Consider the following 21262-nt stretch of genomic DNA (forward strand, 5'->3'; position numbering starts at 1 on the left):
TATGTTACTGCCAAACAACTGAATTCCAAAGGACACTTCATGGCAAGCATTTATCTTAAAGATGCTTACTATCTAGTACCCATATACAAGGATCATCGCAGATACCTAAAATTTATCTGGATGGTACAAAGCATTGCCCTATGGGCGAACTTCAGCCCAAGATTATTCACCAAAATATTGAACCCAGCCATGGCAATACTAAGAAAACAAAAACATATTGTCATGGCATATCTGGAGGATATTCTCATAGTAGGGAAAACGATGGAATTGGCTGTGGCAGCAGTATCAGCTACAAAACAGCTCCTCGAAACTCTGGGGTTCGTCCTACATCCAGATAAATCTAAGTTGAAGCCATCCACTATCATGGACTACCTGGGCTTCACAATTAACTCAGTCCATATGACTGTTACCTTGCCAAAGGCAAAAATGGTTGAATTAGCACAATCATGCAACAAATTAATGGTCAACGAGCGACCAACTATTCGACAAGTAGCAAGAGTAATTGGGGAAATGGTAGCAGCATTTCCGGCTACACAATTCGGACCTTTGCACTATCAAAAAATTTACAGAGAGCAAAGGTACGGGCAATAAAACGACATACAGGTCACTATGATCGTGTCATGAACTTACCCACTGAAGCAATATCAGAGCTACAGTGGTGGGCAGAAAACATTTGGCATAGTTTCAGCCCTATCTTTATCACTAACCCTACTTTAGTTATTCAAACAGATGCCAGTGCTCAAGGCTGGGGAGCGGCTAACTCCATATCCAGCACAAGTGGTAGATGGACTAAACTAGAGTCATCATTACTACTTACACTGGGCATTTAACTATCTAGAGATGTTGGGCGCCTTTTATGGTTTAAAAGCATATGTATCTAATATGCAGCACTTGCATGTTCGGTTACAAATTGATAAATACTACGGTGATGGCTTATATTAACCATATGGGTGGCATAAAATCATTATCATGCGACAAATTGGTCAACATGATTTGGCAATGGTATGTCGAAAGACATATTTGGCTATCAGCTACTTACCTACCAGGTAAGCTAAACACCCATGCCATGAGAAAATTAAACGCCTGGGTTGCAAGTTTGAACAGACCTTACCTGGAACTGGGATTGTCCAAACAAACCATCACCACCATGTCGGCATCCCTTCGAACATCCACCAAGAGGCAGTACTTAACCAGCATCAAAAAAGGGAGAAGTACTGCCAGGAAACATGGACAACATACGCAACAGCTACAGCCACCAACATACTGGAGTTCCTGGCCATCTACACCACGATGTAGGGATCAGCTACAGTGCCATCAACACAGCGCAGAGTGCTCTTTCTGCTTATCTCAAACCAGCGGCAGGACAACAGGCGATGGGATCCCATCCACTGGTGGTAAAACTGATGAAGGGCATTTACAATATCAAGCCCTAAGCCCAGGTATACCCATATTTGGGATATCAGTGTGGTCCTGACATATCTCAGGGAATGGCCACCAGCCATATCACCCCGCCTCGAGCAAGCTACACTAAAGACGCTTAGGTTGATGGCACTTGTATCCGCTCAGAGGGTCCAGTCACTACACCTATTGCGACTGGACAACATGATCACAGCTCCAGACCAGATCTGTCGTTATCCAGCGACTGGTCAAACAGAGCAGACCAGGAACACCTAATCCAGTTGTGGCTTACCCACCAGAACCACGGTTATGTGCCATGACCTACCTACTATCCTACATAGACACAACCAGAATATTCGAGGGAGATGAAAAGCCTTGTGGGTCAGTCACAAAAACCTTATGGTGGGGTACGAGCCAAACCATTGCGAGATGGCTCAAGCAGGTGCTAGAAACTGCTGGGATAAACACTAACATGTACAAATTTTATTCCACCAGGGCAGCATCCATGTCGACGGCTAAAGAATGGACATGCCTATAGACCACATCCTGGCTACAGCAGGATGGTGGGGGGGGGGAAAAGACCGTTCAGAAATTTTATAATAAGCCGTTGGCAAAACCTGGTTTATTTGCAGTAAAGATTTACGAACTGCAAATATTTAATTTAAGCCCAGGGGAGCAACTTAATTCTTTGTTGTTATTGTTTAAAAAATACCATTGTGTTTTTCTACAAATAGACTCATTGGTTGATTACGATAACACTTCCTCCCTCAAGAACTTCGGCAGTGAGTGAAATGAAACTGTTACACGGTTTGAAATCACAGAGCTTTGAAATCTTCACGTAGTCACTCACGTGACTCCGAAGTAAAATAGTAAGATTAAACGAGAACTTACAAGTTTGAAGTTTGATCTGTATTTTATGAGGAGTTACGATGAGGGATTACGTGCCCTCCGCTCCCACCCTCATTATATGGATCAAACTAATAAATTGATGTCTCCTTATCTTTACTATGTTTACTTCAAAATAACTGTGTCTATCTGTGATTCCACACCGCTGCTTGGAAGTATGCCGCGCCTGCGCACTGAGCGGGTTCTTCACGTAATCCCTCATCGTAACTCCTCATAAAATACAGATCAAACTTCAAACTGGTAAGTTCTCGTTTAATCTTACAATTATCTGCCACATATCAGGGCGGCACAGTGGCGTAGGGGTAGAGCTACTGCCTTACAGTGCCAAAGACCCGGGTTCGATCCTGACTACGGGCGCCTGTCTGTATGGAGTTTGTACGTTCTCCCCGTGACCTGTGTGGGTTTTCTCCGAGATCTTCGGTTTCCTCCCACACTTCAAAGACGTACAGGTTTGTAGGTTAATTTGCTTGGTATGAATGTAAAAACTGTCCCTAGTGTGTGTAGGATAGTGGTTGTTTGAGAGGATCGCTGGTCGGCGCGGACTCGGTGGAGCAAAGGGCCTGTTTCCGTGCTGTATCTTTAATCTAAACTAAACTAAATATCAGGTCGAGTTACCGATGGCACTGACTTCTTAGTCAGAAGGATTACACAAAATGCTGGAGTAATAATGCCCCTGTCCCACTTAGGAAACCTGAATGGAAACCTCTGGAGACTTTGCGCCCCACCCAAGGTTTCCGTGCGGTTCCCGGAGGTTGCAGGTGGTTGCCGGAGGTTGCAGGTAGTGGAAGCAGGTAGGGAGACTGACAAAAACCTCCGGGAACTGCACAGAAACCTTGGGTGGGGCGCAAAGTCTCCAGAGGTTTCCGTTCAGGTTTCCTAAGTGGGACAGGAGCATTACTCTGCGGGACAGGCAGCATCTCTGGAGAGAAGGGATGGATGACGTTTGGGGTCGAGACCTTTCTTCAGACATTTCTGTTCATGACCCTTCTTCAGATCTTCTGCAGTCTGAAGGGTCTCGGCCCCAAACGTCACCCATTCCTTCTCTCTAGAGATGCTGCCTGCACTGCTGAGTTACTCCAGCTTTTTGTGTCTATCCGTCAGAAACATATTGGTAGTGGTATTGATCAAGTAATCAAGCCAGGTGTTACTTTTAGTCAGAAGGCTGTTGGTTTTATAAAAGGAAACATTTGTACTCTAGGGAGAGAAGTCATGGACAATTATGGAGAATCTCATCTGGTACCATTTTGTACAGGGAGGTGTGAGGGCGGAGGCGTCAGTAACCAGCAGAAGAGCTGGTCTGGAAGAGAAGCTACTGGGAGAGCTGACTGTGTGGAGAAACATGAATGTGGAAGAGTTAACTGTATGAGAGAATGGGGAACATTGGTTTGATTCTACTATAACAGCCACTTTCACAATGTTTATTATTATTATTAATGTCTACTCAGAGAATTGGCCTCAAAACATCCATCTGCTATCAGCAGGGTTCAAACATCAACATAGATAAAGGGTTTAAAAAGGAACTGCGGATGCTGGAAAATCGAAGGTACACAAAAAAGCTGGAGAAACTCAGCGGGTGCAGCAGCATCTATGGAGCGAAGGAAAAAGGCAACGTTTCGGGCTGAAACGTTGCCTTTTTCCTTCGCTCCATAGATGCTGCTGCACCCGCTGAGTTTCTCCAGCATTTTTGTGTAACATAGATAAAGGGATGCTTTTTGACTCTTTGGGAACATGTAGAATAAATTGTTGCCCGATGTAACCACATTTTGCATCTCTTCCCAGGACAGTGAATGGGAATAAACACTGAGAGATATAACGTGGGGTTACTGAACCCACAGTGTCAACATTTCCCCAAGAAAAGATCATTTAGGGTTGAGAGATACAGCATGGAAACAGGCCCTTCGGCCCACCGAGTCCACGGCGACCATGTTCTATGCTATCCCATGCTACACATTAAGGGCAATTTACAGAAGCCAATTAGCCTACAAGCCTGCATGTCTGGAATGTGGGAGAAACCTGGAGCACCCGGAGAAAAGCCACGCGGTCACAGGAAGAATGTACAAACTCTGCACAAACCACACTCATAGTCAGGATTGATTCAGGGCTCTGACACGGTGAGACAGTAGCTTTACTGCTGCGCTACCGTGGCACCCCATAGGCACGTAGACATTAGAAGCACATGAAGACATCAGAGGCATAGAAGGTTACGGGGGGACTTGATAGAGGTCTTGAAAATGATGAGAGGGATAGACAGAGTTGACGTGGATAAGCTTTTCCCATTGAGAGTAGGGAAGATTCAAACAAGAGGACATGATTTGAGATTTAAGGGACAGAAGTTTAGGGATAACATGAGGGGGAACTTCTTTACTCAGAGAGTGGTAGCTGTGTGGAATGAGCTTCCGGTGGAAGTGGTGGAGGCAGGTTCGATTTTATAATTTAAAAACAAATTGGATAGGTATATGGACGGGAAAGGAATGGAGGGTTATGGTCTGAGTGCCGGTAGATGGGACTAGGTGAGAGTAATGCCCCTGTCCCACTTGGGAAACCTGAACGGAAACCTCTGGAGACTTTGCGCCCCACCCAAGGTTTCCGTGCAGTTCCCGGGGGTTTTTGTCAGTCTCCCTACCTGCTTCCACTACCTGCAACCTCCGGCAACCACCTGAAACTGGAAACCGCATGGAAACCTTGGGTGGGGCGCTAAGTCTCCAGAGGTTTCCGTTCAGGTTTCCTAAGTGGGACAGGGGCATAAGTGTTCGGCACGGACTAGAAGGGCCGAGATGGCCTGTTTCCGTGCTGTAATTGTTATATGTTATATGGTTATATATTATTAAGGGCATTTAATTTCCCTGACGTCAGTAATTCAGCAAAACCTTGATGGATAAACTAATGGATAAGAACCTGAGTATTGAACAGGGATGATTTGGTGTGAGGAGAGGCAGGGCTTGTAGACTGTTCAGGATATGAAAACAGCAGCTGAAGCTTTTGTTGTAAATCACAATCCATGCTGTAATAAACCAGAGCAAATGTACCCGCCTCAACAAGTTGCAGCAAGTCACAACTAGGAAGTGTTTTTATCAGTGATTTAAGGTGAATGGATATAAAATATTCTGAAATCAAATTGCTACTGTCAGATCTAAAACAAGAGCAGCATCAAAATAAAAGCTTCAGACAAGGCAAGATCCAATCAAATGGATTCATTATGGTTTTACAAGATTGCTTGTCTGAACCTGATGGAACTGTTTGGTGCCATGTGGTGTAAAATTGAAGTGTTTGAGAAGATTAAAATATTTCCAAGTGTAGATGGAAGGAAACACAAGATCGGGTAATAAATGTTCCTGAATTTGAGGGATGGGAAAAAGGAGCAAGGGAGGCAGTTTTAAGGAGAAAATTGCAGAGCTGACGAGAGGGAATGTCCTTCGGGGGTCAAGGATAGTATATACAAGGTAAGGGTTAACTAGCTGGGCGGCATGGTGTCGTAGCGATAGAGTTCCTGCCTTACAGCGCCAGAGACCCGGGTTTGATCCTGACTACGGGTGCTGTCTGTATGGAGTTTGTACGTTCTCACCATGACTGGCTGTTTTTTCTCCTCTCATACCAAAAACATACAGGTTTGTAGGTTAATTGGTTTGGTATAATTGTGACTTGTCCATATGGTAGGATAGTGCGTCCGCTGGACTGGAGGGCGGCAGCTTCGACCACCCCGGGCCGCGGTGTTTGAGCCGGCCCGTTTGCAGGGTTCGGTGAGCCGCGGGACTGTTTGTACCATCGCCCGGTGGGGAATCGCCTCAGCGCAGAGGGAGAAGAGGAGGGAAGAGACTGCAGCCTAAGATTTTTGCCTCCACCACAGTGAGGAGGTGTTTGGAGGACTCACTGTGGTGGATGTTAATTTGTGTTTATTGTTGTTTATTATTGTATTATTGTATGTATGACTGCAGGCACGAAATTTCGTTCAGACCGTAAGGTCTGAATGACAATAAAGGTAATTCTAATTCTAATTCTAATTCTAATTCTAATTCTAGTGTTAGAGACTCGAAGGGCCTGTTTCTGCGTTGCATCTCTAAAACGAAAACTAAAAACCAGCTGGTGAAGGATAAAGGGAAGCAAATTGAGAAGTTGGAGTCGTGGTGGGGCATCTCATTCACTGTTTATTATTTACAAAACAGAAAACTAAATTGTAATGAGAACCAGAAAACAAATATTGCCTGTTTTACATTATCTAAATTTATAATATTGCCATCATTCTTTCATAATAACACAATTCCATTGATAAAATCTGCCGATTAGAGTCATAGAGTGATAGTGTGGAAACAGACCATTCGGCCCACCTTGCCCACACCGGCCAACAATGTCCCAGCTACACTAGTCCCACTTGCCTGAGCCTGGTCTATATCGTTCCAAACCTGTCCTATCCATGTACCTGTCTAATTGTTTCTTAAACGATGGGATAGTCCCAGCCTCAACTACCTCCTCTGGCAACGTGTTCCATACACCCACCCCCCTTTGTGTTAAAAAGTTACACCCTCGGATTCCTATTAAATCTTTTATGCTTCACCTTGATCCTATGGTCCTTGATTCCCCTACTCTGGACAAAAGACTCTGTGCATCTACCCGATCTATTCCTCTCATGATTTTGATTCACCGTGTACTTCTTATTTAAATTCTTATGCCAAGAAATTTTGGTGCACCTTAAAAAAGTACACTGGAATGTGTAGCAGCAAACATAGAAACATAGAAAAATAGGTGCAGGAGTAGACCATTCGGCCCATCGAGCCAACACTGTCATTCAATATGATCAGTGCTGATCATCCGAAATCAAACCCTGCTTTTTCCCCATATCCCTTGTTTCCATTAGCCCTAAGAGCTAAATCCCTCTTGATCTAGTAACTCATCCAGTGAATTGGCCTCCACTGCCTTCTGTGGCAGAGATTTCCACAGATTCACAACTCTCTGCGTGAAAACGTTTTTCCTCATCTCAGTCCTAAATGGCCTACCCCTAATTCTTAAACTGTGACTGGATAGCACGCAAAAAAAAGCTTTTCTCTGTACCTCAGTACAAGTGACAACAAACTAAAATAAACTAAAGAGGATTCCAGTCTACATTGAAATTAGAGACCAGGAGATTGGATGGAGGAGTTATTGTGGACTGAAAGGGGAGACTCATATTGGGTGGTACTGATTTATACCGAAGAGAGACACAACATGCTGGAGTAACTCAGCATGTCAGGCAGCAGCATCTCTGGAGAAAAGGAATAGGTGACGTTTCGGATCAGAACCCTTCCTCAGACTGAATGACAGATGATGAAACATTTAACGAAGGGACAGGATTTAGATTGGTATACATTTTGGGTTAGTAATATGACATAGCTGTCTCATGAATGCACAACCAGGTATATCCCAAGACAACATGATCCAATTTTTCCTACAGTGTTCCAAGGGGAAATGAAGTCACCTTGAACATGCCTGATGTGAAAATCACAACGGAGTCACAAGGGGACCTATCTGGTTCATCTTTTCACAGTGATGTGAAGTGGCATGGAAAAGGAATTTTCAACGGAATAAAGATGAAATTATGCAATTAAATATCATGGCTTAGATGTTCCTGATTATTCATTCCTGAATCAAACTATTAAGCATGTTCCCCAGTGAGAGAGTTAACAATCTCCAGGATTGATGATAAATCTCCAGAACATTGGTGTAAGTAACTAAGAAAACAAAACAAATGCATTAAACAATTAATTTTCTTACATTCATTATAAAAATATTGGAGTGAAAGATTGGCAAGATTTACCTAATAGGTTTTTAAATAATTTATTACCTCTCTGGGAATAGAAATATAGAAAATAGGTGCAGGAGTAGGCCATTCGGCCCTTCGAGCTAGCACCGCCATTCAATATGGTAATGGCTGTCATCCAAAATCAGTGCCCCGTTCTGTTAATCCTGGCCAGATTGGAGGGGTCAGGACTCTAAAATTGGGTAAGAGCTCCAGGGCTGCTAGGAGATTTGGTCAATTTAGAATTGCTCTCTGTGAAACTGGGACAAGCTGCGGAGTGGTGCCAGTTTGTCTAGATCCAAGCTGCAGGAAAAGAATAAGAACATCTGCAGACCCTGTCAATTAGGCGGAAAATGCATAGAATGGATTGGATGACTGCAAACCAGACATACACCTTGTAAATAATTGTAAATTGTTGCAGTTACACTTTGCCGAATGTTGATTGGATGGGGTATTGAGCCTTGTCTGGTTTGCTTGCAGATCAGGGTAAATGTTGCTAAATTGGCTTCCTTGAGAAGCCCTGTTTGAATACAATGTATTAGCCTCTGTATTATTGGGTTAGGGAAATGTCTGTTATGTATGGGGTTAACCGATATCTGTAATTGGATTATAAAGAGACCACCACCATGTGGTTCGGCCCCCTTGAGGTCCGGGGACCTATAAAAGTCCGCTACCACGAGGTCCTGTGTTGATCTTCTGGGAGAGCGCTTGGGACTGCATGACCTTCTGGAGTGTCTCTGTTTGAGTGAGGCCTAGATCAGGCAGATACGAGGATTGAACCCACGGTGGGTCAGGTACAGCAGTTGGAACTGTAATTGTGTTTTGTCAAAATAAAGGTTAGTTGATCAAGTGCTTGATTCAGTGGTTTTTGGTTGAAACTAGACTGGGGGGAAGCTTAGAACGAGCTATTTACAGTTCTTGCTTTCTCCCGATATCCCTTGATTCCGTTAGCCTGGAGGCGTGGGAGGTCCTCAGATTAGGAGACCAAAACTGTACGCAATACTCCAGGTGTGGTCTCACCAAGACCCTGTGCAACTGCAGTAGAACCTCCCTGCTCCTATACTCAAATCCTTTTGCTATGAATGCTAACATACCATTCACTTTCTTCACTGCCTGCTGCACCTGCATGCCTACTTTCAATGACTGGTGTACCATGACACCCAGGTCTCGTTGCATCTCCCCTTTTCCAAATCGGTCACCATTCAGATAATAGTCTACTTTCCTATTTTTGCCACCAAAGTGGATAACCTCACATTTATCCACATTATACTGCATCTGCCATGCATTTGCCCACTCACCCAGCCTATCCAAGTCACCTTGCAGCCTCCCAGCATCCTCCTCACAGCTAACACTGCCCCCCAGCTTAGTGTCATCTGCAAACTTGGAGATGTTGCATTCAATTCCCTCATCCAAATCATTAATATATATTGTATATGTTGGTCGGTGTAGGCAAGCTGGGCTGAAGGGCCTGTTTCCGTGCTGTAAGACTCTATGACTATGACTGTAATAGCATCATACTCTGTAGTTACTGACAATCATGACTTGTTACATACTTGTCTCCTTTACTCTTGGAGATGCCGATGAGCTTCTCAATCCCTCCAGAGTCCCGCAAGGCCTTGGCATTTTCCATATTTTTGGTAATGACTTCATGCAGAGCGCAGCAAATGGCAGTAATCGTCTCGTCGGAAATGGTTTTGCTGATGGTGCTGGTCCCAGTGCCGGTGTTGTTGCTGCCGCCTGGCAGACGGTGAACGAGATCTCGCATGGCATATTTCCCTTGTTGGGGCAGGAAAGAGGAGCATGATTAGACCACACGAGGGACTGTGCACACCCATCATCCCGACATTAGTACAAAGATTATAGAAGCACTGGGGACAGGTCCTTTCTTAAAAGATGACACCATAACTGTAAGACTATCAGGAAAAAAAACCGTAAGATTGAACATGCTGAGAATGTTTAAAGGTTAATCCGATGGAGGTCCTTTCATTCAGTTCTTCAACAGTTTTCATTGTGGAGATATAAAGCTTTGCAATTATACTGAGGGCCAAATCTAGGAGCTACACAAATTAGATGGTGAGTAATAAGAAAAATAATTGGATTTAAACTCAACTACAGGCCTGCAAAGGCAGTGACAACCAGCCTGAAAACTAGAGGTTCGGTGTCTTACAGGATTTTAAGAACATTTTTGGCCCCTTATTATAACCTTAACAAAGGCATCAGGTTTTGTTCCCAGCTTGTCCAGGGTTGGCAACTCAGGCTGAACTTTTGTCTGCAGGTTTCCTACACAGATCTTGCCTCCATTGTCCCAGGCCCCTTGCCCTCATTTGGGTCATCCAAGTCGCCCACCCTTAAGACACAACACTGCCCCACATCTTTGTGATTGCCAGGGCATATTAAGCATCCAGCTAGTTGTTTGACTGTCAGTTCGTTGGACAACCTTCCAAACTCACTTAACATAGAAACATAGAAATTAGGTGCAGGAGTAGGCCATTTGGCCCTTCGAGCCTGCACCGCCATTCAATATGATCATGGCTGATCATCCAACTCAGTATCCTGTACCTGCCTTCTCTCCATACCCCCTGATCCCTTTAGTCACAAGGGCCACATCTAACTCCCTCTTAAATATAGCCAATGAACTGGCCTCAACTACCATCTGTGGCAGAGAATTCCAGAGATTCACCACTCTCTCTGTGAACATTTTTTTTCTCATCTCGGTCCTAAAAGATTTCCCCGTTTATCCTTAAACTGTGACCCCTTGTCCTGGACTTCCCCAACATCGGGAACAATCTTCCTGCATCTAGCTTGTCCAACCCCTTAAGAATTTTGTAAGTTTCTATAAGATCCCCCCTCAATCTTCTAAATTCTAATGAGTACAAGCCCAGTCTATCCAGTCTTTCTTCATATGAAAGTCCTGACATCCCAAGAATCCCACGTAACTTAAAAAATGAGAACGTGTTCAATGAAAATGTAAAAATCAATCGTGATTTTTTAACTCAATGATCTTTCTCCCACACTCTGCACAGAATGGGAGATTAACCATCCACAAGGCAATCCTAAATGAATGGGATTTCTCGATTTTGTGGTAGTGAAGCTGACTCTGCAAAGGGCCTCCACAATCACACATTCAATGGCAACTCTTGGAAATCTATTAACACACAGAGTTGAAGGGTCCTCTTTGGCAAACAGCCAGTCTCCATACAAGGGCCCCTCCATTCCTTGCCATCTCATCATCTCAACAGCTCCTCCATTTGTGTGTTCGATTTCCTTTACCAATGCTGAAAATACAGCAATTACAGGCACACAAAAATTATGTTTCAATTGTGCAGTTCATGTGATATTGATTGTGAACGATGATTGTTACCTGAAAGTTGCCATATCTTTAATAACAATGTCATGTATTGCCCCTGTCCCACTTAGGAAACCTGAACGGAAACCTCTGGAGACTTTTCGCCCCACCCAAGGTTTCCGTGCAGTTCCCGGAGGTTGCAGGTAGTGGAAGCAGGTAGGGAGACTGACAAAAACCTCCGGGAACCGCACGGAAACCTTGGGTGGGGCGCAAAGTCTCCAGAGGTTTCCGTTCAGGTTTCCTAAGTGGGACAGGGGCTTAATGAGCTACTCCCTGAGATCCAGCAGTGTTTTCTGGAAAGGTCCAGTGAAGAGTTCTTTAATAAATTAACCCTCTTTGTGTTCACAACGCCTTGTGTATAAGTTCATACTGTTTGTAATGTAGAGGTTCATTATAGATTAAGGATCCATTTAGTGCATGTACTTAAAAATCACTTTTTTCGATTTTCTCCTCTAAATTATTAATGGGTTGGGGAAGGCAACATTTTCTCTATTGAAACAACTGCCTTCGGCAGTAAAGTAAGCAGAGCAACGAGACAATGCAGAGGAAAATAATATGGGAACAGTGTAGGATTAGTGGAAGTGGGTTTTTGATGGTTGGCACAGGATCAATGGGCCGACTGGACTATTTCCGTGCTGTAGGAATCGATGATTATTTTACTCTGTAAAGCAACCTCAACTCCATCCCCAAAGGATTCTTCATCCTTGGTCTTTGACCACCATCTTATAGGATGAGCTCTGAGGTCACAAAAACAATACAGATTTTTCAGAAGAGGTATAAAGAGAAACAAGGCTGAAACTAGAATTGAGGCATTATTGATCAAAGAAAGGTTGCGATGTTTCCCTTGAAAAATTTAGAATGGCCTAATTCAGGTCTTTAAAATTCCACAGTGCATAAAAAGTGTAGAAATTAAGAGTTTGTTTCAAATGATAGGAGAGACCAGAATTAAAAAAATCTAAAACATAAGGATACAGTAGTGGTGGTTGTTAAATTCCAAATAGCCAGGATTACATCACATTATGGGAGTTGCTGGGATAATTAATTTCCAGTAATTAAAAAATAGTCTCATAGAGATTATATGGTTATATGGTTATTAGAGTCATGCAAAACACAGAAATAAGTCCTTTGGCCCATCTTGTTCATGCTGACCAAAATGCCCCATCTAAACTAGCCACATTTTCTCACATTTGGCTAATATCACTAAATCCATGTACCTGTCTTTTAAATGCTGAGACAATACTTCAAATGCGCCTTAACTAACATCTTGTACAACTGTAACATAACATCCCAACCTCTTTAATTTAATATTTAATTTAATAATCAGTAATAATAAGGACTGTATCATTAAAATCATTAAATGCCCAGTTGGTACACTAAGATCCTACCCTGGTCTTGCCTGCCGTACAGTGGTAGAGTTGCTGCTGCCTTACAGCACTTGCAGTACCAGAGACTCAGGTTCGATTCTGTCTAAGGGGGCTGTCTGTACGACATTTGTACGTTTTTCACATGACTGCATAGACGTACTGGTTTGTAGGTTAATTGGCTTCGTACAAGTGTAAATTGTCCCCAGTGTGTATGTAGGATGTGCGGGAATCGCTGGTCGGTGCGGAGTCGGTGGGCAGAAGGGCCTGCTTCCGTTCAGGGGCAAGAAGGAACTACAGTTGGTTTTACAAGTTGGTTTCACTGGAGTTTAGAAGGATGACGGGGATCGTATAGAAGCATATAAAATGATAAAAGGACTGGACAAGCTAGATGCAGGAAAAATGTTCCCAATGTTGGGCGAGTCCAGAACTAGGGGCCACAGTCTTAGAATAAAGGGGAGGTCATTTAAGACTGAGGTGAGAAAAAACTTTTTCACCCAGAGAGTTGTGAATTTATGGAATTCCCTGCCACAGAGGGCAGTGGAGGCCAAATCACTGGATGGATTTAAGAGAGAGTTAGAAAGAGTTCCAAGGGCTAGTGGAGTCAAGGGATATGGGGAGAAGGCAGGCACAGGTTATTGATAGGGGACGATCAGTCATGATCACAATGAATGGTGGTGCTGGTTCGAAGGGCCGAATGGCCTCCTCCTGCACCTATTTTCTATGTTTCTATGTTTCTATGAATGAGTAATTATGAGAACACCAAACTTTCTCCCTCTCGACTAACTTGTGACATGTAACAGATCCCCTTCACAGTCAGCAGGATGGGAGAAATGAATGGAAGGACATGTCAAGCAAGCGAGGTGATGTAGAATGAGAAGTCTTTTATGAGCCATTAGCATGACCAACCTGTTGGGCCTAACAGGAATACTTTTGTGCTGTAGTTATTGCAAGATTTTAACTATTTTTAACTCTTGACTTCAAAACTGTTACCTGTGAACTCCCATAAGCCAGACTGTGAAATTTGAAATCAAAGGGCAAATAAGGAAATTAAGTTGTTGAGTCAGGAAAGTGCAGGCGAGAAATGTAATCAGAATTGAGTACTCATCTGTGAGTTTTGTCAATAACCATCTTTATTTTTGTTGACTGGAAATTAAATGTCATTCAGCAGCCAGTGAAGCATATAAAAAATTCTATTGAAGAAAAGGTGACAAATGGGTTTGATCCTTGGGGGAAAATAAATAGTATTAATAAATAGGATGCAGCAGATCGAAACTGTTGAAAGTGGTGCTTCCAATCGATGGCGGAGAAATTGCACTTTCTTGACCAATTGAGAGGTCTGTGGCTACAAATTCCATTTGATTTTTGAACAAATATTCTGGACTGAAATTCCAGAGCTGTATGAAGAGAATCGCATACTGTTGAAATTAAACCATGGCGATATATTCCCTCTTACGAAGATGGCTGTAAAATTGCTATGGCATTATTACTTAAGTAGACAACAATTATCTCTCGACTACCTAACACAATCTTATCACTTTTCTAATTTTCTTAGCTTGGGGATACAGCTTTGAAACAGGCCCTTTGGCCCACTGAATCCACACCTGTACCATGTTATCCCACTTTTGCATCCTACACACTAGGAGCAACTTACAGAAGCCAATTAATCTACAAACCTGCCTGTCTTTGGGATGTGGGAGGAAACAGGAGTTCCCGGAGAAAACCCACGTGGTCACATGGAGAATGTACAAACTCCGCACAGATAGCACCCGTAGTCAGGATCGAACCTGGGTCTCTGGCGCTACGAGGCAGCATCTCTACCGCCGCACCACTGTGCCACTCTTAAAGGGACATTTTATACAATGCAAATGGGCTATCATGCTTTCTACCAGGGACTGTCTTGAAAATTACTGTAATACTGGTTGAGATATTCTGTGATTGTGAATGCCTAAAACATCCCTAATTTCGTCAACAAATCCTTTCAGTTTTATCAGTCAATAGCTCAAATCAAAATCACTACATCAGATTAGCTGACTTAAACATTATTTGCTGAGGATGAAACTGAGCTGGAAGCAGCATGACTGTTTATAGAACTGTAATCTCAAATAGAATTCATTCATTGTGAAACATTATTGCTACATTTTACAATGAATGGCACAATATTGGTGTAAGCTCTTTCAAAATCCTTTTTTGTAAAATAACAAGGTGAATACAATTTGTGCATAGATGGGCAGGTTTGGAGGGATATGGGTCAAACGCTGACAGGTGGGACTAGTGTAGCTGGGACATTTTGGCCGGTGTGGGCAAGTTGGACCGAAGGGCCTGTTTCCACGTTTGTATCACGCTACGACTATACAAATGCAGTCAGATATTCATCCAACAGTCAACCTAATGCTGAGAAATCTACACAACTCTGAGAAATATTTACTTTAAAACTTAGTGCTGACAGTCGATAATGGATTTTACATATGAAAAGATTTCAGCCAAAGCATCTGAAGTGAGGATCTGCTGATTTTATGAGCTCGAGACTTGATTCCAGACCTTTGAAGTTAAAGCAAGCAATGGTGAAAACATGAAACTCTGGGAGGGGGAAAATTGGATGTGTACGCAGATCCTGGAGGGTTCTGAGGCTGAAGAAACATACATTGAAAGGGAGGGGTGATGTTGCATGGGGATCTGAGAGCATGGATGAGAATTTTATAATTTTTTAGTTTAGTTTAGAGGTACAGCGCGGAAACAGGCCCTTTGGTCCACCGAGTCTGCGCCGACCTGCGATCCCCACACATTAACACTATCCTACGAACACTAGGGACAATTTACATTTATACTGAAGCCAATTAACCTACAAATCTGTACATCTTTGGAGTGTGGAAGGAAACCGAAGACGTCGGAGAAAACCCACGCAGGTCACGGGGAGAAAGTACAAACTCCGTACAGACAGCGCCCGTGGTCGGGATCGAACCCGCATCTCTGGCGCTGTAAGCGCTACAAGGCAGCAACTCTACCACTGTGCCACCGTGCCGCCCAAATTGAAGGTCAAATGAACTGAAAGTCAACATAAGGGATGTGTCAAAAAAACAAAGAAAGTAGGGGTGGGTTTGATGCATGTCAACAGAGACTTGGATGAACTCCAGTTTATTGAGGTGGCCGTCAACCAGGAGGATATTGCAATAGTCACAGGCAATTAAAATACAACTCCTTATGGAAGGACATCTCAAACCTACACGTTGTAGAAACAGAATGCTGGAGTAACTCAGCGGGACAGGCAGCATCTCTGGAGAGAAGGAATGGGTGACGTTTCGGGCCGAGACCCTTCTTCAGACTGATAGTGAAACCAACATGAGCCTGAGTATGTTTCTTTAACATGCCTGGTGATTAGAGTGGGAGCTTATACCACTGTTTACCCCAACGTGCACACGTTCATGGCAATATACAAGCCTGGGCGTAACAAAGACAAACGAGGGGTTTCCCTTCCAAGATGATCACAGCCCAACAGAAACAAACGAGAACTGTCCTTCCCACCTACCGATGAGCTCCTTGTTCCTGACATCCAAGGCCATGTTCCGCAGTGCAGTGGCAACAGCACAAACCACGCGGTCATTGTCTATACGCAGCAGCTCCACTAGAATGGGCAAGCCTTTTTCCTTGCGCACCGCCGCGCGGATGTATATGGACCACTGTGAACACAAGCAGCAACATGTTGGAAGCAGACAGAACTGGAGAATGTCCACATTCACTGACCCAGACGGAGATACTCCTTGCAGAACATTCCTACTGACATCAACTAGTCACTCTAATCTGCCATTAGTAGATGTTGCTGTGATTCATATTGGACATACATTTGTACAGGCTTGGCTGCTGAGACCAAGATACACAGTCATAGAGTCATAGAGTCTTACAGCGTGGAAATAGGTCCTTCGGCCCAACCTGCCAGTCAATGTGTCCCATCTACACTAGTCCCACCTTTTAGTTTACTTTAGTTTAGAGATCCAGTGCGGAAACAGGGCCTTCGGGCCCACCGATCCCCGCACACTAACACTGTCAAACACCAGGAACAATTTTACATTTTATACCAAGCCTATTAACCAACAAACCTGTACGTCCTTGGAATGTGGGAGGAAACCGAAGATCTTGGAGAAAACCCACACGGTCACGGGGGAGAACGTACAAACTCCGTACAGACAGCACCTGTAGTCAGGGTCAAACACGGGACTCTGGCACTGTAAGGCAGCAACTCTACCACTGTGCCACCATGCCTCGCCACCAGCCTGCATTTGGCACAGTTGTGAATTTGTGGAATTCTCTGCCACAGAAGGCTGTGGAGACTAATTTGCTGGATTAATTTAAAAGAGTTAGATAGAGCTCTAGGGGCTGGCGGAATCAAGCGATATGGGGGGAGAAGGCAGGCACGGGTTACTGATTGTGGATGATCAGCCATGATCACAATGAATGGCGGTGCAGGCTTGAAGGGCCAAATGGCCTCCTCCTGCACCAATTTTCTATATTTCTATGTTTCTATGACTAGAATGCAAGGAATGTTGTGTCCTCAAATGACTTTATAAAGTCTTGGTTAGACCACATCTGCAGCATGTGAGCAGCTTTGGGCATCACAACATTGGGAGGATATTTTGGCATTAAGGAGTGCTGCCTACCTAATTTAGTGAAACCGAAACCTGTGGATTATAGAAGCTGGGGTTGTTCTCCTTGGAATTTAAAAGGTTGTAGGGTGGTTTGAACCATGTTATTGAGGCTTTAAGGGCAACTGATGGTGTAGCTCAAGAGGAACATTTTAACCTGCTGGTGAACTGTGATGTAGAGAGATTTGGTTAAAAACAGGAGCTAGGCCTTTCAGGACTGAAGCTCATAAAGCTATGCACTGGATGGTAAATATTTGGAACGTTCTTCCGTAAATGCTGCACATTGACGAAGCGGTAGAGTTGCTACCTTACATCGCCAGAATCCCAGGTTCAATCCTGACCAAGGGTACTGTCTGTATGGAGTTTGCACGTTCTCCCCGTGACCACGTGGTGTTTCTCTGGGTGCTCCGGTTTTCACCCACATTCCAAAGGCGTGCATAGATGCATAGGCGTGCAAAGGCTCCATAGATGCTGCTGCACCCGCTGAGTTTCTCCAGAAACTTTTGTCTACCTCCAAAGGCATGCATGTTTGTAGGTTAATTGGTTTCTGTAAAATTGTCCTTGGTGTGTAGGATAGAACTAGTGTACAGGTGATCGTTGGTTTGCACAAACTCAGTGGACCGAAGGGCCTGTTTCCACAATGTATCTCTAAACTAAACTAAACTAAACTAAACCAAACTAATATTGATGCTGGGCCAATTGTTGATTTTAAATCTTAGAACAATATTTTTGTTAAGCAATGGAACGAGAAAACTGGGGAACAGGCGGTATATTGAGTTAGGTATATGGAGTTAGGCCATTGACGATGGAGGCTCGATGTGTTAAATGATCCATTCCTTTCTCTTTGTCCCTATCTGTGCGATAGGTATTTAATAATGGATGAATTTGTATCAGTCTCCTCTCCCAACCCATATCGATTCCTAGTCACACTCAGTTGGCTATGTTGAGAAGGTCACTGACATTGGAAGCCTGACACCAGTTTGTTGAAACTGATTGTATTTGATTTCCAGCTAGATTGAGAAAGTAATTCAGATGTACTCGGTCTCCATGAAGAAATGCAACATCCCCACTACCTCATGTAGGCCAACAATTTACATTGAAATTCCTTAGAAAGGATATAAGAAGGAATTCCTTTAGTGAGAGGGGGGGGGGGGGGGGGGGGGGTGAATCTGTAGAATTCATTGGCACAGACGGCTGTGGAGGCGAAGACAATGGATATTTTTAAGGCGGATATCGACAGATTCTTGATTAGTTAAGGGCCTGTCCCACTTTCCCGAGTTATTCACAAATTCTCCCGAGTTTTCAAACTCGCAGAATGTTCGTAACGAGTCCGTAGGAGTCCGTGGATATATCGTAGCGGCTCGTTATGTCAGTCAGCCGTAGGTACTCGGGGCATCAGGTAAGTCGGGACGTTTTTTCCAGCCTGATGAAAAATGTCCACGAGTACAAAAATAGCCCCGAGTACCCACGGCTGGCATAACGAGCCACTACGATATATCCACGGACTCCTACGGCTTCCTACGGACTCGTCACGAACATTCTGCGAGTTTGAAAACTCGGGAGAATTCGTGAATAGCTCAGGAAAGTGGGATAGGCCCTTAATGGTGTCAGGGGTTATGGGGAGAAGGCAGGAGAATGGGGTTGAGATGGAAAGATACAATCAGCCATGACTGAATGGCATAGTCGACTTGAAGGATGGAATAGCCTAATTCTGCTCCTATCACATGAGCATGAGATCTCTGACCCATGACCACCTAGGGTAGAGAGGGAATATTCAGGACAGTACCGAGAACCTCCAACTCAAGCACAGGGAGAACACACAGGCTTTGGTGGAAGAAATGGACCACCTCACAAATTACCCTCCTGCCCCATCTGTGTAAGTGCCTGGGGTTCCTACAATGGCATCAATAACCACCACGCATTGATGGGTTTAGAGGGATATGTCACTAGGATAGGTTAAGGTTTTGAGGGCTATGGCCATACATAGGGAGATGGGACTAGTGTGGATCATGGCATAAGTCATAAGTGATAGGAGCAGTATTAGGCCATTCCATCCATCAAGTCTGCTGTGCCATTCAATCATGGCTGATCGTATCTCTCTCCCCTAACCCCATTCTCCTGCCTTTTCCCCCATAACCCCTGACATGGGGCATGTTGGTCAGCGTGGGGCAGTTGGGCTGAAGGGCCTGTTTTCACGCTATGACTATGACCACTGAACCCATAAAAGCAGAACAGAAATAAGCCATCCTTATCCCATGGATGAATGAAGAATGAAGTACAATATTTTGGAAGATTTTAATGTATCACGCTGATATCGGACCAGCCACATCCCTCTACAATTTCATATATCAATTGTAAATTTCTGTGTACACATTTCAAGTGAAAATTGCCCATTTAAACTTCTCATGTTGGAACGGTATTCTTTGAAAACCGCTGATGTTGTGACATCTCATGTAGAAGCATGTACAAGCTGACATGTTCATATGGTTAGTTTCTACAAGGAAGAATTAAGAGCAAGTGAATCTTTTATGGCAGAAGACACTTTCAAAAGACAGTGATTCTAAAACATTATACATTGTCATTGCATTGGGAAGTAAAAGGTAAATGTGTTTTTTTCCCAAGCAATGCTCTTACACTGAAGCGGTTGGAATGGATTCAGGCTACTCAACGTAATCAGGAATTTTAAAAATGCTCTCTGTGCAAGAATTTGCCGGTGTTTTTCTGTAAACAGCTAAACCTTAAGAAAGCCATTTGAAGGGAGCCTCAGTGAATATATGTACAACCAATACAGCACATATACAGGCCCTTCAGCCCACTATGTCAATGCTGACCATCAATAGCATTAACCAGAATATGGTTCATAGCCTACTATGCCTTGGCATGTGAGCCTACAACAACACTGAGTCTATTAAACTATGTTTTTGGCAGAGTTACAATTTAACACCGTTGGATCTCTCTAACTGATAATCATTTCCCATGCAGTTTTGCAGGAAGCATTGACCCTAATGCCCCTTCAATCTAGACTCCAGCTGGAAATCTTAGGTAATATGGACAATTCTGCAGTGCTTTAGTTGATGCAAGGATCTTATTGATATCTTCAGAACTTGGATTCATCAATCATCAGGCAATTGTAGCATTTGTGGCATTTTGAGGAAATATGCTTCATTTTGTCAAAAATTATGAAGTGTTTTGATGGTCCCCAACCAATCACCCCTAAATAACATATTCTGGTAAATACAATTTGGCCACAGCCAGACACAAAAACAATTTTTATCTACGAGTAGTTGCTCTACTCAACAACCAAAAATCTGTAGCCTCCCTTTGATCTGGTATTTTGTTGGTTCACATGCTTGATCAATGGTGTTTTATCATTAATGTTTTATTATTATTAATGTTTAGTGTTTTCTGAGTCATTTGTAACTGTCACTGTATGTCATGTTGTTACTTGTGGGCGGAGCACCAAGGCAAATTCCTTGTATGTGAATACTTGGCCAATAAACTTACTTACTTACTTAATCTCAATAACAATGACAATATAAGTAAAAAGTGAATCATGATTGAGAAGCATCACAAATTCTACTGAGACTAAAGATGTTGCCAATGCAGAAAGTTGTGGTGTGGCTGTAGCAACATGTATTCATCTAGAATCATGGCACTGTAGATGCTGCTTTGTAATTGAAGATGTCCGTTCTCCCTGTGACCGCATGGGTTTTCTCCGGGTGCTCTGGTTACCTCCTACACGTACAGGTTTGTAGGATAATCTAATATAAATTTTATATTGTCCCTAATGTGTGTAGGATAGTGTTAAGGTGCGGGGATTGCCGGCCGGTGCAGATCGGTGGGCCGA

At 43.5% G+C, this 21262-nt stretch overlaps 1 protein-coding gene across 8 annotated transcripts in view; it reads right to left on the reverse strand.

The window, feature by feature from the left end:
* The window catches only part of ctnnd2 (catenin delta 2), a 1121748-nt gene that overhangs the window by 62965 nt on the left and 1037521 nt on the right, over positions 1-21262 (reverse strand). For all 8 annotated transcript variants that reach the window (XM_033017096.1, XM_033017092.1, XM_033017086.1 and 5 more), the window contains 2 exons: positions 16305-16455; positions 9625-9847 (listed from right to left, as the gene is read on the reverse strand). In XM_033017096.1, the coding sequence (XP_032872987.1) occupies positions 9625-9847; positions 16305-16455 (374 nt within the window). The remainder of the gene's footprint in view (positions 1-9624; positions 9848-16304; positions 16456-21262) is intronic.

The sequence above is a fragment of the Amblyraja radiata genome, chromosome 2, assembly GCF_010909765.2.
Source record: "Amblyraja radiata isolate CabotCenter1 chromosome 2, sAmbRad1.1.pri, whole genome shotgun sequence".
In the NCBI taxonomy this organism is placed as follows: domain Eukaryota; kingdom Metazoa; phylum Chordata; class Chondrichthyes; order Rajiformes; family Rajidae; genus Amblyraja; species Amblyraja radiata.